The sequence below is a fragment of the Helicoverpa armigera genome, chromosome 5 (genome assembly GCF_030705265.1).
Source record: "Helicoverpa armigera isolate CAAS_96S chromosome 5, ASM3070526v1, whole genome shotgun sequence".
NCBI classification, from domain to species: domain Eukaryota; kingdom Metazoa; phylum Arthropoda; class Insecta; order Lepidoptera; family Noctuidae; genus Helicoverpa; species Helicoverpa armigera.
Genome location: NC_087124.1, coordinates 6,183,487 through 6,208,680, shown reverse-complemented (window position 1 = coordinate 6,208,680; position 25,194 = coordinate 6,183,487). Strand labels below are relative to the sequence as shown.

At 38.8% G+C, this 25,194-nt stretch overlaps 1 protein-coding gene across 11 annotated transcripts in view; it reads right to left on the bottom strand.

Moving 5' to 3' along the window:
• The window catches only part of LOC110384351 (uncharacterized protein), an 81,595-nt gene that overhangs the window by 2,063 nt on the left and 54,338 nt on the right, over window positions 1-25,194 (bottom strand). Inside the window, exons 6-16 of one of the 11 annotated variants that reach the window (XM_064034683.1) lie at window positions 23,233-23,420; window positions 15,537-16,034; window positions 8,815-8,958; window positions 3,670-3,862; window positions 2,537-2,637; window positions 2,275-2,424; window positions 1,923-1,940; window positions 974-1,141; window positions 695-839; window positions 274-327; window positions 94-229 (exon numbers count right to left, since the gene is read on the bottom strand). In XM_064034683.1, coding sequence (XP_063890753.1) covers window positions 94-229; window positions 274-327; window positions 695-839; window positions 974-1,141; window positions 1,923-1,940; window positions 2,275-2,424; window positions 2,537-2,637; window positions 3,670-3,862; window positions 8,815-8,958; window positions 15,537-16,034; window positions 23,233-23,420 — 1,795 coding nt within the window. Of the gene's footprint in view, window positions 1-93; window positions 328-694; window positions 840-973; window positions 1,142-1,922; window positions 1,941-2,274; window positions 2,425-2,536; window positions 2,638-3,669; window positions 3,863-8,814; window positions 8,959-15,536; window positions 16,035-23,232; window positions 23,421-25,194 lie in introns of all 11 variants that reach the window. The other 10 variants (XM_064034685.1, XM_064034684.1, XM_064034687.1 and 7 more) reach the window with 10 other exon arrangements.

Sequence of the window (25,194 nt, the reverse complement as noted above, 5' to 3'; positions counted from 1 at the left end):
ACACAACACGAGCGCTAAATAAGCTGCCTTCCGGAAACATGGCTAGAATCAAGCCATCCACTTATTTATATACGTAATAGTTTATCGACTTACCTCTGGTCCACCTCCCACTGTTGCTGGCTGAGCTTGGCGGACATGGCAGCGTTCTCGGTCTCGACGGTGTAGAGGCGCTCTCGCAGGCGCTTGATCTCGCACTCGAGCGCGTCGTGCGAGTCGAGCAGCACGCGCGGCGCGGTGGCCACGCTGCCGCCGCCCGCGCCGCTGCTGCGCGCGCTCGACGCACACGACGCCACCGGGGAGGCTACACGTAGGGGGCTTACTGACGAACTGCAACAACAATCTCACGTCAACAATCAACAATCTCATCTCTCACGAGATAACGTTTCGAATAAAAAATAGTTAAACATTATTTCTACTATTAGGTTTAGCGTTTGTACTATCAGTAGCTTTTGATACTGTTCTACACATACTTGCCCAACACTTTACAACATAAATCCATGGAACTAAGAGCATGTGGTTTATAAAACACACACATAAACAATTCCCAAATAAATAATGTCTCCTTGGTGGTTTTTTAAAACATTATCAATCAAATACTGCTCGTACCTTTAGGAGTTCTACAAGGAATACATTTAGGACCCTTGCACTTTCAAAATATAAAAAGAGCCTTTCATACTTAACAATATGGTAGTACCTATAAAGCTGGTCCCGATAGGAAGGCGGGTGTGATGGGTGTGGGGGCGGTAGCGCGGGCGCAGGTGGCAGGTTCATGTCTTCTATGGGCACGCGTCCACTCGTCTCCACCAGTCCGGGCGTCGACTGACAACGACCCATAGCCACTAAAACATAATCACAAATCAGTCAAAGTGCTAAAGTACTGTTTAATGTTTATTAATTAATTACAATAAAAAGATCATCTGTTTGTTTATGCCTATTTATTAATTTCGTAGGCAGTGTTTTAAACTAAATGTACCTTTTTCAAGCGGCGCTTTTTTATATTTCTCAAGTCTCTTGACGGCGATCGCTTCGAGTCGCACCCTGGCAGCTGGATACTCCTTGAGCACGTCCCACATGTCCTTCTTGCTGAGCACGAACAGATCCGAATAACCCACAGATCGCACCGATGCTGTCCGGCGGTTGCCTGTCGACGTGTCATCCACACACTCCGTGCCAACCGGCGTCCGGTCCCCCTTATGAGCTGTTCTGATCCCTCATTCCACACAACACAACATACACAGAACAGGTCATAAGACCAGGTTGACCAGGACAACCGACACCGGCGGCAGGGGAAACATGACAAGAGAAGTTCAGTCACAGTTCAAGAACTAAAAACAAAGCTTGTTTAGTAAAAAGATCGAAAACTACCTTTAAATTTAGACAACACGAAGGGTAGGTAACGGATCCGGAGTCACATCGCGTCCAGAATTTGAAAAATAAGAAATGACCGTAAAAAAATTATAAGAAGCCATCTCTCTAGGGTTCTTATTGTGCTTCATTACCAAGACAAAGCTTTAAAATACAAAAATTGTTACATACGAATGCTAAATAGGAATTAATATAAAATCAGTAGATATTTGAAATCCGTAAAAGAACTAAGCAGTTCTACAAGTCAGATTGCATAGGATATCGAAGTCAGACAAATAAAAATAATTTTGAAACCGAAGTATATGGTATAAGATCGTTACGTACGCAGGTGACACTTAATAATATTGGGGGATCATGCACCAAGAGGTCACGCCAAGTATATGAGGTAATCAGGGAGGATGCAAAGCGATCGGGGACACTGCCTTCAATACAACCAAAGGAGATGTTACTAAGATGCAAATAAATCACATGACACAAGACGCTACAAATCCTTGAAGAGGATCTAAGATGAAGCCATTGAAGTCCGATTCGAAACAAATAAAAGTAGTTAAGCTTACCACACAACAATATTTCTTCTTTTGAAGTATCAATATGAAAAGGAATATTTTAAGAGCATATAAAAAAACTGAAATCATATCTAAAATGCGTAATTATAAATTAATTGTAAATTTGAAAGCATTCCCTAATAGAATTGGCACGACTAGTTAGCGCTAGTCGGGTGCGCTATTGCGTGGCAGTGCCGACAGCGGTAACAGTCGTCACCGTGATGTCCCAGAACCTGTTGGTAGCGTCGCGGCCGCTCCCTCGGCCTGAGTGCAGCGTCTCCTCGAAACGTTTGCTTTTCAAAACTTTTCAACAATACGGAGTAGATAATAATGGCGTGGCGTCTCGGGCCCTGGCGATATTTACCAAGTTGTTTACCTGCCGTGCCCATGTTCAGAATGGAAATTTCGCCAAAATAAGAACCAGCCTTGAGTGTTGCAAGCACGGTCTTCCCGTTGTCGCCTACCACCTGGAGTTTCCCTCGGTTCACTATGTACATTTCCTTTCCGACTTCACCTACGGAAAATATTCTATTTAAGCTCTGTTTACCGGGAATATATTCAGTATTTCCCTTTCGATAGGTAAATATTTAAGTACCTACAGGAAGCCAAATAAAATCAAACCTTACCTTTTCTGCAAATGTAGTCGCCTGGCGAAAACAGAACTGGTCGAAGCCGTAGGACCAACTCACACAAAAACCCCGCTTCAGTGTTTTGAAATATTTCCACCCTGTAATTTCGAAGTCATTACTTTCCTTGTTAATTGTAATATGGTGGTCTAAAAATATGCATCAATCTTCTTTAGCTTATTAAGGCTTGACTTGTTAATGTAAATTCGTTGACAATCGAAGTTAAATAAATAATTAAAGATACATTATAGTCATGAATATGTGCAGGTATGTCTAAATAAATTCCAGCTGAAAAACACAAGAGCCATTTGGCGACAAAAATTTACGGATCGTATAAACGAACACTTATGCATAATTCATGGACGTAAAAAGCGAATGTTTCTCTTTTTAATTATACAACACGGGGTATTAAGCTTGAACTGCTACGCTGCATTAATGTTGGTGAGGTGATGTGTACCTACCCGTTATCCCACTAGCCATTAGCAAATACAAAGTTTGTACAAGAAAGAACACACACAACAATGATAGAAATTTACGTAGTAAAATAATTCAATTAACTAACTCAAGCTAAATGCAAATTAAATTAAAGGCTAAGACATTTGGACGCCTTAAGTAATTTGCTCGATAGTGACAACTTCATTATCCCTCAAGTTAAGTTCCGACAATCCTTTGTCACAGTGTCTGGGAGGATCAACTTTTGTAATGTCCATCTGAGCATTCTCTAAAATTGCCTTAATAATATTGTCAGATTTCAAAGAGCAAAGTATACCTAAGTACCTTCTTTTAGGACTGTGATTTTAAAGATTGTGCTCCGAAAACACCTGATCCCCAGAATTCAGGCCAGCTGGGCTCGACATTTATTTCTTTGTGATTATTTAATACATTTGTGTTTCGAAGACTGCTAAAGAATACTAATCACCTTCTTTTCTTTTCTGCCACAGGCACGCTAGATCCTGTGTTCAGATAGGTACTAATGTAATATGTTTTTTCCTATTTGTACAAGTACGCTTTATTACATATCTTAATCATTTGGAAACCCCATCCTCATTGAGTCATCATTCTTGAGATAGGAACCTTAGCTATTTCTACCATGTCTATATGGTGGGACAACTATGTGAGAAACATTATATTACCTCTTCAATGTATCTAGGTGTACATTGATTGCTATTTCAGCTTTAAGCTTATCTGGCAGGCATGAGACGGCCTTCTCTTCATCCGAGCACTTCTGCGTCAGCCACAGGTAGTCAAACCACTTGATCACCTTCACCTGTAAGTGTGTTGGTACCCGCCGCATGCGCATATACGTCTTCACACCGTCCAGTTTCGCTGTAACAATGAATACAGTGGAAATTCTATAGGTGTTAATACTGCTAAAGTCAGGATTAACAATATTGAAACGAAGTTTTGACATCGGTTAAGTACTTTGACACATTTAGTTGGAAATACTCATAAAAATCTACATCATATGGATCAATAAGTATCCGATTGTCTTAAAGCAACTAAGAGCCTTTTGTAGAATTAAAAAGAGATTACTCTGGAAGAGGTTTAAGGCTTTCGCAAACGAATTTCAATTTCAAAAAGATAATGTTATTCATCAAGTTATTACGAAGTTTCGCAGCGGCAAAATGAATTTATACTGTTTTGCAGATCACACTTAATCTCACCTGTCGCCGTCCGGGAACTAGGGTTAGTTAACTAAGTGGAGCGCCTAGTATGTCAAGTGCTAACTTAATGTTCGCAAGAAATAATTGCAATCTCAAGTTTACCAAAACCGTTTAACCCGACTGCCATGTCTGCCCCGAGATAACAGGCTTAGTTCAGAACAAACACACAATAACGACGTGTAATGTGGGCATTAAACACTATACTCACGATGTCAAGTTATGTATGTATAATTAGATAACTGCGCGGTCGTTACCTTCATCCGCAGTTTACATTCCCAAAGTACATGACATTACAATTTTAATGGAAATCGATCCGTTGAGACGTGATTGTGTGGTAAAGCGATATATTTCATTCCGAATCCCTGAGGAGTCCCTATACAACCTGAGTAAAAAGGGGTCTGTCATCCGTGACGTAAGTTTCCTCTGTTACATTCTCTACATGTAAAGTATAGCATTGGGTTATGTTAATAAAGACCGACGGCACATTCTCAATGTTAGCAACATTTATTACAATATTTAGAATAAGGATCCACAAAATAAATAATATGATATGCTACGCCGAGTTCAAATGAAAACTAATTTGCACTGATACAGAGCATGCGGTTTTGTGTTCCGTCTGCGAATGTAAAGTATTCGTTTTCAAAGCGTTCACTGCTAGTCAATATGCACAAAGGCTGCGGTTGTGCTATAACCTGCAACATAATTAAAATTGTACTATACACATGAACTAACGCAACAAAATTTAACACACTGAAAACTCCTTACAAAGAAGCAAAGCTAGGCGTGTAGTGTGCGGGAACAAAAAGCTGCACCTAATCACTGGCTGCAGTAACAAGTGGCTCTAAGTGTTCGGAATAAGTTAGCACTAATCGCCACTTATTGGAAAATCGAACGCTTCAACTATTACAATATTAAATTTTAGTATTCAACGTGTTCACGAACTTTATGATAGGTTTTACACGTAACTTTGATATAGGTTCTGCACTCACGTAAGCAAAGCGTATCGGAGCGAGGTGCGAAGTGCTCAACTTCATTCGTTGACAAAAGCGCGCTGGACGGTGCGCACTATAAAGTACGCTGCAGGTCGCCACTAGCTCATAAAAGCGCTACTAAAAGTTTCCTAGATATTTTTTATCTCGGGATTATTTTATCACTCGTTTGGCGACAAAAATAAACCAAGAGTATCTTATAAGTTTTGGCATCATTCTCGTATCCTAATTTATAGCGAGTCATTCCACAAATATTGCAACAGACATTATTTGGCTTTTCTTTTGTGTAACGGATGTTAGGCCTACTTCAATGTCTGAGTATTCTTTTCTTAGGAGTGTGGGAGTTCAACTAATAACGCTTCCATATTTTCTTTACTTTATTTTACAACATATGAATTTATAAAAACAATATTTAATACTGATTTAAAATGTTTTCCAACTTATTAAGCGCGGTCTTTACAAACGACGGGCTTAAATGGTAGGCTTAGACCATCAACCTGGTTACAGTCTACGGTTTTGAACAGTAGGTACCTATATAAAGTCTAAAGATTTGTTATTCCCGTCATTATAAAAGTTCGCAAAAAGCTCAATACACAACATACATTCCATTTTGAAAATAGCTCTTTATTTTAATTTGATCACTGGAACCTATAACTTAAAACAGGCAAGCGCGGTTACAGCAGCATAATCGGTAGCTATGTAACGTCAACAATAAATTGGTCACAAAAACAAGTCACCAGGGAACCCTTTGCTTTGTACACATACGTATAACGGCGTACACGGTGTTATTAGTGTGCCGACATTTGGAGTAATTTAATCTTACTCAAACACTGCACGGAACGGGATGGCGGCTGAGTGCCGGCCGGCAGCCGCCGCGCCGCGCCGCGCCGCATCGCCCGACGGAAATAAGCCACGTGCACGACCAGCCACGCTACATTAGTTTCGTTAGAACACACTTTTTGGGAAACGACGGAAATAAAGCTTGTTTATTTAGTAAACCATTATTATTTTACTGTCCAGGTTTCCGTGTTCGCGTTGAGCAAAATACATCAGCTGGAAATAAATGTCCCAGAGGCTCTGTATAAATTAGCGAAAATATCTTCCTCAATCGAAATGAGAAAATTAAGACTTCTGTTTTTATTGCTTCTGCATTTAAAGATAGTTTTGCCGGCTCGGCTATTAGGTATTTTGAATTTGCTATGAAATTAAATAAATATGTCTCGTTAAATGGCTGAAGCAGTTATAGGTACAGCAGTTTTAAAAAGTTTTTCTATAGTACCTAATATTTGCTAGCCACAATGAAAATGGTTATCGGTAATGTTATCAGTATACGCAACAATGCAACGTCTAAAAGTCAAACGAACCTAGTTGGGAGCGCTGACTGCGTACACAATTTGAGGACAGGCCGCGTCCAACAATTTGAATATAAACTAGATACTTACTGTAGGAGCCACTGCACCGATTGTTTACATTGAGCCTGCCTGCTCGACATTTCCTAACTCCCTATTGAACTGTGAGAACACTCTATGGAATATCCGAACCTACTCATTACTTGAGTGGCGTCAAATAATCTTGTTTGAACATCATTTGAGTACATCTATTCCAGCCAGTGGTAACTATAAAGTATACATTAACTAAGAGACATATAAAAAATCTCTTAATAACTAAGGTACATATTACACAGAATGATCACCATGAAATTCAAACACAGCAAACAAAATCCAAGGTTACATTTTCCGCGTCTTGTCACTGAGTTGATAAACTTGATATTGTGTGTGTGAAGATTGCAAGAAGGCATTTTGCACCGGACGTGTGAGCGTATCACGAAGAAGCTAGTATTTCATTAGACGGGTAAGCGACCGGCGCGCAAGTTATTTAACTTGTGAATACTATACCTAGAGTTTTAGGGTTAATGAAATTGGCTTAATACTTCGCGGAGAGCGAGGCTTTCCACCTAAATTGGGAGTATGTATATCTAATGTTTTATGATGTTTAATTTTAATGTTTTATAATATTTTTAGGTGTCGGTTAGTTGGTACTTGTTCTTATCTTCTGGCAATTAAAATTACAGGAAGACTAAAGAATATTTTATATATCGACATCCGAGTCGAAGGCAGATGGACAAGTCCACGTGATGCGTAAGATGGAGGTGGTGATGTGTGGTGCATGGTGACTGTGACCAGCGGGAGGTCGCGGAGTAGATCAATTACTGTCGAATTGTTAGGCTTGGGCGGGCGCCGGGCGATGGGGTGCGATGGGGTGCGATGGGGCGCGATGGGGCGCGCGGTGGCAGCACGGATCGATGTCGGGCGGCCGCGCGCGACGCGCTCTCCCGGCGGGATGGGGCGCGGCGCCCGACTTTCGCCGAGCTATTTATAGCATTCAAGCCGCTGACCTATTTCGCTGCAGCGCCGCCGAGGAAGGTCACGGATTCAGCCTGCTCTCTGCCGTCGCGGCGCCATTGTCTTTTCAACCGAGCTGCAGCGCTAATTAAAGTTGTTGACACTTTGCCGGTCCTCTGTGTTTAAAATGCTAGAGTTATCCATTCTACGAATTGATTACCTACGTATCTGTTGCTAATTTGAGTTTAACACCAGTCAGTTTGCTTACTAAATAATAAGAATGATAAACAAAGTACTTACTTATCTTTCATAGTGTTATGACTTCCTTAAAATGTATCCGAAATTTCGGGAAAAAAAACTCAGTTTTCTAACTGAGCAGTGAGCAGACGGTGCACAGAAGTCAAGTTGAACGTAAGGTCGAGAAGCAGGAGGCGTGGGTGCCGGGAGCACGTCGCGGCGCGGTGCGCGGGAGGCGCGTGCCGGCACGTCTACCTGCTTAGTACGCTAATGTGACAGCCACACTGCGCCGCGCCGCGCTGCCGGCCCACCTTCTAGGCCCACTATGTCGACCAAGCTCTTTGAACCTTCACACGTGCGCTTGATATATCGTGTTAACCATCTAATGCATCACAGAAAATGAGAACTCTACGAAGCTTGTCTACAACACACATATTTATACGGGAACGTTTTATTTTTGCATAATCCTTCTTATATGGTAATCGGCTTACCTCAAACGTTTTTCATATAACATGCCTAAATTGTGCGCCGTCAGAACCAAGAACGCTTAAGTCTTAGATAAACTTAAACGTAAGGGAAAATTGTGTGGATAGTAGATACTACATTAAAAGAAAACTTGACCTGTGCCAACCTATGCCAAACGCTTCCAAGTGGTGCTATAACAACATAATAATGAGTAAATAAGAAAGTTTTTATAGAGCAAATTACATTCCAATATTTCCCACAAAAGCGAAAGTAGATTAGAGTCTCATATAAAATAATGTAATCACGCTGATATTGATAGATAAACGTACCTACAGTATTGTATTAAACATTTCTGTGAATGCTTTTACCTCGGCTGGAATTGTGTCATTGACATTCAGCGCTTTCATCACGGTGCACATAAAGAGAGCTCATTTAGGAAAACTAGCTAAAAAAGAAGAAAGCGTATATACGGACTGAAGATGTGTGGGACGTACCTAACGTTTGTGTTTTCTATACTACACAATATTTTCTTTGTAGAAGATTTTATAACAGTTGTGTTAATACATTAGTGTGTATGTTACCTTGGAACTCTTTCCTAGCGGTGCTGACGGAGGTGACGATGTTGGCGACGTGGCCCAGCACGGTGGCGAACAGCATCAGGCCGAACAGCAGCTGCGCGATCACGAACACGTACTCGCCTTTGCTGCGCGGCCGAGGCAAGTCACCTGGACACACAAACAACTACTACAGTCTACGTATGGTTGGTGATTTTCACCATAATATGGTACCTATTTAGGATGGTCACGCCTGCTACCTAAGCGTACTAACTATTTAATTTGAAGATGAATCTGCCGATTCACAAAATGATGATTCTTAGTGTAAGCTGTACTCAGGGTGTCAGGAAAATTTGTCTTGGTAATTTATAAACTAAAACAAAATCGCACTTTATGTTTCACAAATTGATTAGTACGGTTTCGTAGTTGTTGTGTTGTTTTTCATAATTTTAGATAATGGAAATCTTAAAAACAGCTTGCTTCTAGAATAACTGATACACATGCAACAGAAACATCGCCACTGCTACTGCAAGCAAGCATCATATGCAGACATGTCTCCCGAGATACGAGCCGTGACAAATCGCAGCGATTTAACATTGCAAATTGATCTCCTGCAGTTTCATCAAACGACGAACAAGAAAAATTGAGCGTCATTATTTATTCACGATTCAATCGCTTTATTCCAACTCTAACATCTATACATGAGTGTTACGACAGAAATCGGACACCATTACAACATGATCCTCCAACTTAATGATTCCCAATGTACTTGGAATGACTTCGAATAAATTTTTAAGGGGCATTCAATGTGTGTCATGATAAAAGAAATAAATACGATGAGTACATAACTGTTCATGATTTGTGTGTAGTGAAGTGAAAAGGATAGTAATTAGTAAATAAGTGAAAACTAAAACCAGTAAAGTTAAAACAACATCAAAACAGGAGCAGCATATAATTCATTGCAAGAATGTGAACGTTTATAACGATGTGGTTAAAGGCGAGCGGTCAGGAGCAACCGCGCCGCTTCGCTCGTCCGCGGCACCGAATCATACAACAACGCCTTTGTAATTGCTACGCCGAACAAAAAACTCCAAACTGATAAACCTGTCTATACGCGTTTGTTAACAACACCAATAAAGGACTGTTTCATGTTGATTCAGTTAGGTCCGTGCAAATATTAGCGCAAAAAATGTTCACAAGCTACGACCGCTCCACTTTATCCCTGCGTCTCGTTCGAGTCAATGTCAGATTAAGCCTCGTGTGTAAGTACTTTATCCCACCACCTGTGACGACGAGATGTGAGAAAGCGTATTTTATTTTAAAAATCGCTATAAATTTTCCAGCCGTTGGGAGCAACGGCTTGGAATGTCTGCCCGCCACGTAAAAAGTTCAATATTTACTGAGTAACCTAAACAACATTATAATAGGTTTTTTTTTTCAATTCTATGAAAAAGTAAGGTGGTGAATATACTTATATGAAAATATTTTATTGATGATAACAAAAGCTCGAAGATTAAACTTTCGTTGTCAACATCTAAACAATATTTCGTGGGTACTTGTACATAATAAATTCGCTAAAGAGTGTTTGAAATGCGTATAAGCAGGTACAAAGGACCCTTATTAGAAGACGGATGGCCCTCAAGACATGACAGTTACAACGTGGGCCGGTTTTTACGGATTTTATTATTAAAGTTAATTGCACGGCCCCCGAGAACACAGAGCGTTACTGACAATAAACGTCAGTTTACAAGGCACAAGAGTTTCGTAGCAAATCCGTAGCCGTTGCTACGCTACTGTGCTACGAAAATCGTAGAACATGTGCGACGTGACTTTGTGGGTGAATTTTTGTTTTCAATGAAAAAACATAGCTCATGATACAATGTAGGTACTATAATAATTATATAGGTAACAAATTGTAATAATTATGTGATGTGTCTCAGAATACACGCCATTAGAGCTTATTGCAGGCGTTACACTTGGCAAGCTTGCAAAACGATCGCCAATAAAGGTCTCCGAGACATTGTTACACCTTTTTATTGGGCTCATAAAAATACATTTTCTGTCGTTAGTACTAAGTGTGGCATGCTTGCCACTATTATTATAATAATTCACAAGACAAACAATATATGTAATATGTACAAACACTTCAATTCGCTGTGTTAATTGTCGCGGAGAAAGCGTAAGTCATTCATATTGTTTTCATTAATAAGGCTCCAAATTTAGACGTGTTTTGGTTGAGTACAACAGACACGCACACCAAAACGTAATTTATAGCCCACTCTAGCTACGCGTATACGTACATTCGGTATGCAGGATTTGTTGATTTAAAACTTTTCCCATTACCTGACGACCGTTGTACGGCTTTGTATATAATTATTGCGTTGTTCTTTATTTATGATGGCGAGTCGTATTATGAATATTCATTTGATCTATTGTACTCTCATTATATACAGGACGCTGATAAAAGCTAAGCTATACATATGCGTATATATATTGAAATGTCGAATTTACACCAACGTATTTATTCACGTACGCTACCTACGTTACATTTGACCATTATTTCGGGTTATTGACTGTTGTAACCCAAAAATTGCCATCGGCAAGGGTTGTCCTAGTCTCCCGCAACAAAGGCATACGCGTTCACCCGTGTTTAGAAATTGAAATTGATATAACCCTGAAAATCCTTTGACAAAGGGATTCGAACACAATGTCGGTCCCATTGTTTTAATTTTACACAATTGAAAAATATGTAAAAGTAAATAAAGTTAGGATTTAAATTGAATGATGTTTTAAGGTATACAATGAATCGTTTTATGGAAAAGGCCCATATTTTAATACCAGGCAGATGCATGAAAATTTCTCAGTAAACGTGTTTTGTAAAATTGATCAAAACATTAAAAGACGCAGTAAGTGTATTATTGAAAAGTATTTGTAAATAGGTATTGCATCAAAGTAACGATATGTATGTAATGTAAATGGCGTATCCAGATCTGAGTCATAAATGCATGGTGCTTGTCCTTAATGTTTTAAGTGTTCGTGAGCGCGGAACTCAAAATGGTGGTCATTAAATGAAATGGTGCTCTACATTGAAACACCTCTTGCTATTTTCCAGCGTTGTTGTTAATACGCGCTAAACTGCCGCGGAAGGTGCTATTTTAGAAAATTTAAATTGTGTAAATACTTTAAGATATGCCGAACAAAAATTCACGATAAGAAAATACTGAGAATAACCATTGCGATGCAGCAAATAAAAGTTTTTTTTTCTTATCTAAATGTGTTTTTATTTATATTATATATCATTATTTTTTTATTACACATTTACTGAAAATCTATCTGATGTAAACCTTTATGGCTGTTTGGTCATTTGTATCAACTTCACTTGCAAAAATACGCCGGTACCTATTCAAATAGTAGTACAACAATAAATCATTTTACGGCGAGCAAGCCCCAGAGGCGCGCCCGGTTTAATATAACAACTAAAGAAATACAATGTTTACTGAGAAAAGTTCCGTCTGCAAGGAACTGGTAACTACTTAACTAAGTTGAGAAGTTCGCGTATGAACGACCACCCAATAATGTTAAGTTATTGTACTTGCTTACATTTTGTGTATGTGAGGTAATGGCTTATTATGTCTCGCTCAAGGTGTGGCGTTAATACACCCGTGTTTACTAACTTAATCAATTTTGGTTATGTAATGAATTACGTGGCAAAAGTAAACATGTTGATTTTGAATTACGAGTGCGATTAAATCAATTAACTGTACGTTAGGGGATGATGTGCTTTTGTAAAGTTTTTGCTAGAGTTTAATAAATTGCATAACGTTAAATCAAGAACACGTTAACAACTCACTTTCAAGTACAAATAATAGAACTACTTACTTTATGAATAGAATAAAGACAAGCAATTTATAAAACGTATCGTACGTTTCCCTTATAACGTAAAGTAAACAAACCCATTCGCAGACCATTAACATAATATAATGAAATCTAATTTAAAACACCACTTCGGAAAGCCGCAATTTATAGTTTATAAACAGTATAAATAAGCGGTATCTCTCGTACAATTATCTCCCTATTTATGGGCGGAAAGTGTCAACCTCCGGGAAAGTTGCCTGTATTCCCTACCAGCGGTGAGGCGGGCGGCCCACTATGTTATTAAACCCGCTAATCATTATAAGTTGGTAACGCGATATACTCAAGCGGTTAATTGGATCTATCTTCGGTAAACTCGCCTCATTAATAACGGGATTTTTGATTTATTTTACAGTATTTTTATTAGGGAAAGTACATAAGTTCATATTACTTAATTTTCTTATAAAAAGAAAACAACTATAAATTTTATTTTCATTATGTTGGAGGCGAACTTTGATAACTTTTTACGTTAACGATAAGATCGATAAGAAAAACATTAATATTATCATTCAGCTCGATCGGCAATAATAGAATCACTAGGAGCGTACAGAAGCATGTTTACAAAGGCAACATTGCATCTAATATTGTACCAATTTCATGTGTGCGTCGTCACTGTGGTAGTAAGTCCCGGGTACGTTTTGTGTTTATTCGCTCATAGACGCTTTGTTTGTGAAAATATTGCACTAATATTGTGAGTGAAGTCGGCCAACTAGTTGACCAACCGCGAGGCGAGCCTGTCGCGCCGAGACGAGCCAAGTATCTACGGAGACACTTCAAGTCGATAGTGCTCGACTCGAGGGAACTTCTCAAGCACAATATTTTTATCTTCTACAGCTTTTACGATTCATTTTTTAAAGATCTCGATAGATGACTCTATGACATTGAAAACTGATAAATCTCGAAAGCAATTGGAACATTCTACGCGTATTATGAATACCGATAAGATAGTAAACAAGCGTTTGAATTGTCTTCAAGAGGCAATGAAAATGTAACGCTTAGTAAATACGTGCCTCAATTAAATTAACGATTTATTAAAGTAATCATTACGTGATCTAACAGTTAACGGCTCCAATAAAAATTATAATACACACTTACAGACCCAGGCACTGGTACAATATTGGATGTAGAAATTCAATTTTGGTTCGCAACTAATTACGCCGAAACAACCGAACTAAATTGACAAGCTATTTGATTGAATCCCGTCATTTGTATAGTACATCCACGAACCTGATTTTCCGATGCACGGAATTTATGAGGGATTTTGATGAATATAAATTATGCCATTATAATAAAATGGTGGCACGTAATCTGTGTAGCCATTCAGTTTAATGAGGCGTTCCAGCCTAAGGTTATGAACGCTATTAGAACAAAAACAGCCATAATGTTTGTTGTCAATACTCTTTTTTTGTTCGCGATTTTGCTTAATTCATAAATGTTATTATCTTAACGGTGTTAGCATAGCAAATTATTTATTTGAATATAGACGATTCGATTAACTGTTTTACCGGTAAAAAAAGTATTTTTAATATGTTAGAACTATGGAAATAATGGACCTTTGTCGCCAAATTCAGCGACAAGGCCCACTTAACCGCCAAAAGGAACCTACAAGTAGAAAAAACTACTTGTAAAGTGGAGCATAAATAAAGCTCATTAATCAAACATTTTTCAATACCGCACCCTGATCGTTTACAAAACATTTCTCATAAGATATTTATGTTATTTATTACGGAGTTATTCACTAAATATTGGAAGGCGCGCGTAGTGTCCGACAGGTCGTCACTCATTCCTGATATTTGCTGGAGCTATGAAACTAATTCTCTTTATTGTTTTCTACTCCGTAAACCGATGAAATTAAATAAATGTTGAAACGAACCTTCATATCACCGACGACTTTAATTTTCTTAATTTCAGACGCTTTTTACCTACGTTCATTTAAATTAGTAAAACCTTCATGTTTAAAATTTTTATCTTACTACTACATCAATTAGGTTTTTTGAACGTTTCTAAGGTTCCTGTTTTTAGTTCTGATGTTTAAATTGAATAAGTACATACTACATAAGTATAGGTAAACATTATGTCGTGGATTATTATATGTACACTAGTTTATAACATTTTATTAAAAAATCAATTCAAATTCTTTCCATTCGACATAAAACATTTTTATAATAAAACGAACACCTATAAATTATAAACCGCATTGAAATCGTTGTAGCGAACTGTCGATGTACAAGCTTTGTCCGAGTAGAACTGATCGGCAAATTGAATTAAATTCCATGAAACTACCGCTATAACATATTACACAATAGAGTTATGCACGAGTACGACACCTAAGTATTGGTTAATTTGGTTATTCTATATACGATTAGGTACCAGCTTACATCATGTATTCATGTATGTGCATTGTTTAGTGTTGTAACACGCTTTTTCAATTAATTTTACTAGCAAAAACATACGTTACAAATTGGTCATACTGTTTATCTAAGCACGTAATAAATATGTATGCGTTTTGTTTTCCATACGGTGTCGTACACTCTTTTGTTTTTTATGAACGAACTCGAAGTAGGTAGGTTTTTCTACTATTAAAATTGGTAGATCTTTAATCAGCGAAATTCAGAAATTGAAAACGAAAACTCATGTATTGTTAACGATGACTTCGTATTTTAGGGAACCAAAATTAGAAAAGGCGAATCGTAATTGGTGTTATGAGCAAGATCATTACCCTCCAAATCTTCACGTTAAAGCTAATGTGACAGAACATCGTTACACGGGGGAAGCATACGGTAATCCCTACTTATCAACACATGCAGAAGGTGAAATAAAATAAACTTAGGACTCACCTATCGTCGTGAGCGCCAACGTGCACCAATAATAACTTTGCAAATATTGTTTCACCACATCCGCAGTCTCAGTGTCATGATACACCCAGTTTTTACTACCGAACCCATTGTTTTTATATATTATATGGTACAAGCACCCGTTCCAATGGAATATCACTAATAAATAATGAATTAAACTGGTCGATCTAAACAAGTTTGGATAGTTCGTATGCCGCTCGGTGCGGTCCATGAACGCCCAGAAGCGGTATATCTTGACGAGGCGGAACGAGCGCAGGATGGAGTTGAACCCGATGGACAGGTAGAGGAAGTCGAGCGGCAGCAGGCACAGGCAGTCGATGTAGAACGTGGTGGAGTTCATGTAGTGCGCGCGCAGCTTGGCCGCGTCCGTCTGCAGCACGCCGTCCTCCAGGTAGCCCGTGCGGAAGTGGAACAGTATGTCCGCCAGGTAAAGGAAATCCGAAAAGTAGTCCAAACAAAACCACACTATTAGCGTCTCGCCTGCAACAAAACACAACAACCACATTATTATACATACTAAAAAATAAATTCACAAATTGTACGGGTTGTGTGACCACGATACATAAGATGTCACTCTCGCGATGAGATGATGTCAGCTAATCAGAGGTGGGTGTTGTCAAGAGGAAACGACCTTTATTAGCGAGTGTCTTTAATTCACTGATCATACAAAATTAACATAAAATAAAGTAATATAAAATGTAGGTCGCGCATGAACAATGCTATGCGATGTCATCAAGATTAAATTATGTATATAAAATAAATGTACGTTCGTCCGTACATACTGCCAACACAAAAGAGAACCAACTTAATTTAAAAGTACAACTATGTCGAACACTACATAAGAATTAAGTATAAAAGCAACAACACATGTATTTATGTAAGTAAAGTGCATTGATGAATATTGGTGCTATTGTTACTATTATTAGTTATCATTAACTACACTGAAGCTAACTGTTCTGTTCATAGTTGGCGATGTAGCCTTATTCACACTTGTCACACTATATGCTTTGCGCATCACTGGTGAGAACGTCTCACTATTGTTTGAGTTGTTCTTTTGCCCCGGAGATGAGATCGGCTGATCTCTGGTCACCCTGATATTCACATCACTCTCCTGTCTTGTCATCGATGCTGCTACTCCGACCCCAGGCTCAGGAACTGATATGGTGTCACCTGAAGGTTTCCGTGTCTGTGTATTGATTCGCCATTGGTTCACTTTGTACCCCATGACAATAAGAACGATCAGAAGTACAGTACCCAAGATGCCGTAAATTATATAGTAATGCGGAGTATCATCTAGTGGGCTTTCTTCCAATTTTTGTTTCTTCAAATTGGAAATCTGTCGCTTTATTTCATGGAATTCTGCCGTGTGGTTGGTAATCTGAATGATGTCTTGTGGAGTTACAGATGTATTCAAAATGTTGTTTAATTGAGATATGTTCGGAAGTCTTTCCACAGTGGGTTGAATGAACATCTGATTCATATAGTTATGATGACTATGTATTGTAAACATATCACCTTTCAAAACACAACCTTGCCCGATGGTAATGACCCCACTACCAATTAATTGTTTAGTCACTAGGCCGTCTGGGCATAAAATGCGGACTGAGCATTCCTCGCAACACGAGAATAGCCACGAGTCTCGGGTGTGTAATTTGATCCAGTTGTATGTGCATTCCTTGATTTCAGTATGACAGTACTTATTGTCACTATTTTGTGTATATTTGATTTTACAAATGGATTCTCCCATTTTTAATGTGTAAATGGGATGATTTAATGAACAGATAAATTCATTTTCAGCACGCATGGCGCACGATTGTACGTCTTGTTCTGTCATGGGTATAACTGTATCCTTATTAACATTGACTGCGATGTATTTTGATTCAGTTTGAGTATACACAGTACTGGTTCCTTTTTGCAGTGGAATAGTGATGATTCTGTCAAGTTCAAATTTATCATGGTTCAAGAGAGGAATTCTGATTTCCATTAGCAAAGTTTGCTTGTCACCCTCGCTTTGATTTGCATTAGTCCATATAACTCTTTGCTGTTAGTCCCTGGTATTTTGAGTTCGCCGTGTATTTGACTGGCGATTATGGTGAGTTGTTGCTGAATCTGATCCGGAGACAGTAAATGTGAATTTATTCTGCCATGGTAAATGTCAGTTACGGTATCTATTAAGTCATCCTGTAAACGTTGTATGTGGAAATTATAATATTAGCCGACATGAGTGCTGTCAACAAGGAAACTTTTGTACCGTGGTTTGAATCTCGTTTCGAAACTGGTGCATGTCAGATGTGATACGTTGCATATGTTCAGTGATAGCGATAAAGTTTTTATTCATTACAGCTTCATTTCTTTTATGATGTTGTTTTCTGCTTCCATTATTGACGTCTGATTTTTGAATAACGAAAATAAATGATCTTCTCTAATTTGTATAAGTTTGATGTCTTTTTCATACCTTTTGGCAAATCTTTCATCCAAGACTCCAAATAAACTATTTGCAACATACCCAACTCCATTAATCAGACCTCTTTTCTTCCTCGACGTTTGTATGTTCGTCAATAAATTGTTACGATGTGTTATTTCTTCCAACTGATGGTACAACTGTGCTGCAATAGATGTGAGCATAGGTTCCTCTCTACACGATTTGTTTATTTGCCGAAGGAAAGACTCTATGTCGACAATGCTCTGCCAATAGGAGGTCATATTATAGAAAACCACCATTTTCCATTGGTCTTGTACAATATTTATGTCAGCAATTTTGTCAAAATACAGAGAGTTCGAATTGTGCAATGACGTCACGTGTACTGTTTGTTGGAGAGAGGGAGTTACGAATGTGAGCAGTAATAGAAGAGTGGTTGCGAGAAAGTTCCGCTTGATTCTTCTCGCAGCTCTTGGTTTTATTTTGTCAGATTCTTGAGTGTTGTCAGATTCTTGAGTGTTGTCAGATTTACATATCGTCTCGTCTTCCTGTACGGGAAGAGATGATAATTTAATAATTGGCCTTTTCACTGTGCCTGATTTTGTTTTTACAGTCACCACTCGCACATAACCATTTTTCCCGGGATGCAATTCCATTATTCGCCCGAGAACCCATTTTGAAGGTGGCAAGTTGTCTTCTTTTATGAGCACTATATCATTGATGCAAGGGGCCTTCTTAGGAATATTCCATTTGTATCTTGATTGCAATTGTTGTAAATAGTCTGAAGACCATTTTTTCCAGAATTGTTGATGCATATGTTCTGTTAATTGCCATCTTGTTTTTATTCCGCATGCATCATAAACTGTCAGGGGTGAAGACAAAATGTTTCCACCAGTTAAAAAATGTCCTGGTGTAAGATATTCATCTTCTGGATTTTCTGTCATAGCGTAGAGAGGTCTCGAATTTAAACAAGCTTCGATCTGAGTCAAAAGTGTCGAAAATTCCTCATACGTCAATTTTTGTTCTCCTAGAACTCTTTTAAGGTGATGCTTCATACTTTTTACGGCAGCTTCCCACAACCCACCTGCACTAGGCCACGCAGGTGAGTTGAAGTGCCAAGTTATGTTCATGTCAGCTATGTCATTTAAAAAGTGTTCATTGATCATCTGTAAGGCTTCTTGATATTCTTTCTTGATGACACGGGAAGCTCCAACAAAATTCGTCCCATTGTCACTATAAACATGTTTAGGAACGCCTCTTCTAGAACACATCCTCTTAAAGGCGGCGAGGAATGTTGGAGTGCTCAAGTCAGATACGAGCTCCAAATGTACAGCTTTGGTTGCAAAGCACACAAACACTGCGATGTATCCTTTTGTCATTTTTATCCCTCTGCCTTTATTCGCTTTCACATCCACGTGTCCAGTGAAGTCAACACCCGTGTGAGTAAACGGACGTGAAGGTGTCACTCGAGGTTCTGGTAGATTCGCCATCAATTGATTTTTTTGTACGTTACTAAATCTACAACACGTTATACAACGACGAATATGTTTTTTGACTGTTACATATCCGCTTATAATCCAAAACTTCTGTCGTAAATACATCAAGGTAAGTCTAGGACCTCCATGAAGTGTCGTTTTATGTGCCTGGTTAATAAGTAATTCTGTCAGTCTTGATGTTTTCGGAAGTATGATGGGATGTTTGGTGTCGTTTGTCAAGTTTGAATATTCCAGTCTCCCACCAACTCTCAAAATACCTTTCTTATCCAAAAACGGACTCAGTTTAAGTAGACTACTACTGCTTTTTACCGATCCTGTTCGTTGTATTTGTGCAATGTCATCATGGTACTCTTTAACTTGTGTCATCCGAATAAGTATGTTATATGCATTTTCTATTTCAGACGATGTCAGGTAATTATTGTCGTTAATTGTTGGTGACTCATACCTTGCCTTTTTAGTTATACGATACCGAGTATTTGTTATGAAACGCGATACCCAAGACAAGACACGTGCCGCATGAGTAATAGAACTGTATTTTTCTAATATGTTTTCAATAACTTCATATTTTAATTGTGTAGTCATTACTTGGGGATTTCTTTTGATTTCAATCTCCGGGTCTTCTATATTTAGAGTATCTTCTTTAACGTCATCCTTTAGCCACGTAGGTCCCTTCCACCACAATGAGTGCTCTCTCAGCTGGGAAGGGGTAAGGCCTCTAGTTGCACAGTCTGCTGCATTGTCAGATGATTTTGTATCACCAAACAAATTGAAATATTTCTTAATCAACCTAATATACAGAAACAAAATTCTTACGAGTTGAGAAGATTACATGATACTACTATGGAATGCATTCACGCCATCCATAATTTAGGAATTGACACCACGACGTGGGATCCTATCCTGGTTCATCTGCTGATAAAAAAGTTTGACACGCACACATACAGCGATTACATGGAAAGTAGGAAAGAACCTCGTAAATTACCAGTATTTGAGGAAGCTATTGCATTCTTAGAGGCTAAATTTACAGCCTTGGAACCTGTAAAGAAACATGACAAGAACACATCAACAATGAATAACCCAGGTTATTCTAAATCATTTGCTTACAAGGAAAAATCATCATATGTGCCTGGGAAGAAAACAGCATTTACTAGAACATCTAGCGTATTTCATTGTGTATTGTGCAATACCAACCATGCGTTATACCAATGCAGCAAATTTGAATCTATGTCACCAGAAGTTAAATTGGCAACAGTTTCGAAATATAATGTGTGCAAAATTGTTTATTTGTGCACGAAAAAAATATCTGCAATTCCACAAAACGCTGTAAAGAATGCAACGCAGCACACAATACATTATTGCATGAAGCATGCGTCAACCCCGATGTGACCTCAAATTCTACCAAGCTATTCACACCAAGAAAACAGCAACAGATGCGTCAGCAAACTGTTCATCACTTAGCGGACATCAGTAACGAGATATTACTCCCATCGGTTCAAATGCATGTGTTATGCAAAGACGGACAATATATTAAATTGACAGCGCTTCTCGACCAGGGTTCACAAATATCCTTGATTACAGAGAATGCGGCACAAAGACTAGGATTACCCAGACGTCACTTTGACGGTACGATCTCTGGCGTCGGTACTTTATCAAACAAATGTAAAGGGAAAATTAACCTTCAGTGCAAATCGATTCATGACGATTATACATTTAATACTGATGTTCTGATTATGCCAAAATGATTAATCATTTGCCGAACAATTCATTTGATACTGCTCATTACAAGCATATCAATAACCTTCCACTTGCAGATCCGGAATTTAACATATCGAAGCCGATTGACGTTTTATTAGATGCAAAAATATATTCAGAAATAATAATGAATGGACTCGTAAAGGTTCTCCACAAGAACCCATTGCACAGCAGACAAAAATGGGGTGGATTCTATCGGGAAATATTACACCATCATTTAATTGTCATGTCGTCATTAATAACATAGAAGACATTGCCAATTATTGGGAGATAGAAGACATTCCATCTGACACTGAAGTGAAAAATCTTACGCAGCAAGATCGATTCTGCGAAAATTTATTCATGACAACAACACGACGTTTACCTAGTGGAAGATATGAAGTGAGGTTGCCAATGAAGGAAGGGTTTGAAAGTAAGCTGGGAGATAGCAAACCACAAGCAGTGGCTCAGTTCAAACAGCAGGAAAAGAGGTTCCAAAACGATGACACTTTATATGACAATTATAAACGATTTATCGACGAGTATATTAATATGGGTCACATGAAGAAGTGTGTTACTAAGACAAAAGTAAGCTGCATACTTCCACATCATGGAGTGATTAAAAATGACTCTACTACAACGAAGCTTAGAGTTGTATTTAATGGGTCGAGCAAAACTACATCAGGGTTCAGTCTGAATGATCTGATGGAATGTGGTCCGAAGCTCCAACAAGATATCCTGTCTCTTCTTCTGAGATGGCGAATATATAAAATTGCATTCACGGCAGACTGCGAAAAAATGTATCGTATGGTGATGCTTCAAGAAGACCAGCAGCATCTGCAAAAAATTGTCTGGCGGGACCAACTAATGAAACCGCTGGAAGAATATCAACTGTGTACAGTAACCTATGGTACAAAAGCAGCGCCATATTTAGCAATGAGGACGATAAAACAGTTAGCAAGTGATGACGCACAGAAATATCCCCTTGCAGGCAAAATTTTGGAAAATGACCTATTTGTTGATGACCTAGTTAGTGGCGCTCATACCATAGAGCAGGCTAAAAATATACAAGCGGAAGTAATTGACATGTTGAAAGGAGCAGGATTTAACTTAAGAAAATGGTCGAGTAACACGCCGGAGTTACTAATGCATTTGACAGAACACCAATTAAATCCATCGGTATTGGACTTCAAGAACGCTGACTCTACTAAAACACTTGGACTTAGATGGAATCCGGCTCGAAGGACCAAAATGTACGGGTTGTGTGACCACGATACATAAGATGTCACTCTCGCGATGAGATGATGTCAGCTAATCAGAGGTGGGTGTTGTCAAGAGGAAACGACCTTTATTAGCGAGTGTCTTTAATTCACTGATCATACAAAATTAACATAAAATAAAGTAATATAAAATGTAGGTCGCGCATGAACAATGCTATGCGATGTCATCAAGATTAAATTATGTATATAAAATAAATGTACGTTCGTCCGTACACAAATAAATGATTACCTACAGTATCAGTCTATAAAGTTATACAACTTTTGCTCCCACTAATGGATAAATAATTTTGCTTTGATCTGAACTTTCGCTATAAACTAAAGACAAAAAGATCAATATAACGAAACGGAAACTTGAAAGGCAACGCTTTGAAACTCATAGCAGCTGTGAAGTGGTAATGAAACAATTGGAAACTCGGGCGACGAAACATCCAAACGTTACCTTTCCAAATATTACATTGTCTCCGGTGCGAAACATTTAACTCAGAAAAGCTATTCAGGTAAGTAATTTAATTCACCGCGGGGCAAGTTGGCGGAAACTATGCGCGGAGTGCGCTAAGTCGGTGCAGCCCCAGATCGTCGTCGCTAATCTTGGTTGCTATCTAAATGGAGACGTCTTTTGCATAAGCTCTAGAGTCAAAATTGGATTTTTATCCACTTAAGCGCCTGCTTTCAAGTTTATCCGACAATGAAAATGAGTGGGAGCGATACAATTTGGATCGATTATGCCTAAATTGAAGGAAAAAGTAACTCACCGTTAATCTCCTGGAAGGCGAACCTGTACACTATGACCCAAAGGTTGTATAGGAAGGCGAGGGAGACGACCATGGACCAGTAGTAGCACAGGCGGCCCGCGGGGTCGAACACGAAGGACCAGTGCGGGCCGGCGCGCAGCCGCCCGCTCGCGTACGTCGAGCGCCGCCGCAGCCCGCCTCTGCTGCCGCTGCGACAACAATACACTATCAACCATCTCATTACCCATATCGTTTGACCCTTTTACCCTTAATGTCGTTCACTTTGCCTTAACTACGTACACAACGTTAAATCTGTTCGCCTTTGAACTCATCTACATAACATTATGTGTGTGTGTGCGCGCTCTCTGCAAATCTAATAAGAGTTGCACTCAACGTTAACCCTTGCGCTGAGAGTTTATATCATCATATCATAGGCTGTCATACAAATATTGCATACACAAAGTAAGCAAACACAAATACGTTACTTATTACCTACATCATCAACGCACAACATAACTAAAGGGGATCATTATCAAAGTTATATTTTGATTATTATGTATGTAGTAGTGAATACCGTAAAGAGCGTTAGTTATATGTACACAATATTACGTTGGCACATAACTAGTGCGAGTTGTATTGTCTGTGATATGCTTATGTGTATCTGTGGACCGTTGAGCGTGTGCGAATGGCGGCAATAGATAGTTTGCCTTCATTTGATATCAAAGTTAGTGACAGATAGGTTTGCGTGGCGCCTTTGTTATTCGATACTATTGTCGACAAGATAGAATATAGGTGCCTATTAAATGTTAGCTCTGATATGTTATGGACAGGATATTGAGATTCAGAATAGTGATTCACTGAACGGTTCCCAATACCATTACATAGATGACTCCGACCTACCGTTCATATTGCTCATTGCTATGCGTGAAATTAAAAAATATATATTTATCTTTCACAATAACTTGTAGACATTCTACTTAGTACGTGTAGCAATTAAGATAAGGCATAAGTTACACGCTAATTACAATAGTCTTTGTTCAATCTCGACAGCTTATCGATCAATCGAAGCATCGCCGACACGGCTGGAAACGTATGTAAGCATTACAGATTCAATACGCAAGCTATCAACGTCGGAGTCGTTTACACAAGACGCCTACTTCCCTATGCTAAGCATCCAGGCTTACAAGATATGTACACAGGTATCAGGCACGGACCGTGTAAGATAAATGTAAGCATCGCTGTTTGCATTAGCTGATTGTTTGGAGTTAACTCCGATTGACTGAGTTAGCTCGGGCTTGAGATTTATGTACTCACATACATGTGTGTATGTAATTGCGACTTGAGAATAATTGAATATCGCGTTTACCACCTGAGGGCTCGGCGCACCGATATCTGTTGATCGGTATCCAATTAACCCTCCGGATACAGAAGACAGCCACCGAAAGCGCCTTGCCACAGGATTGCGGTGTCAATAATACCAGTTTCATTATCTTGAGCAGGCTGAGATTGAATGCTATGACCTGCCAACTAGAGGCTTGTATCTCGACACGTCTCTGTCAGAACATGTATACAAGCACCAATACATGGCTGTAGAATATACAATAGGTGTATAGGAGTACCTGAATAGAGCAAATGGATTTTCATTAAATCCGATTTCTAAAGAGCTTATTTCAATTTATTGACAATTTCTTTATCGGTGTAAATATCGAGTGTCGCATAGCTTTTCCGCTATTTTGAAAATTACTTAAAAAGGGTTTCAAAGAATACTCAGTTGATATGATAAAGTATAAGATAGGTACATTATAAATTATATGAGAGATAGGTAAATCAAGGTTTCCCGCTTAATGGGATTGCAAACACTAATTAGATATTGCGGCCTCAGTAAACTTGTGAACAACATTTACCAATGTAGGGTTGTTAGCTAACTTCACCAGTTGTCGTGCAAACCGAACCACAGCTTATCAACTAGTTATTTGTTTATTA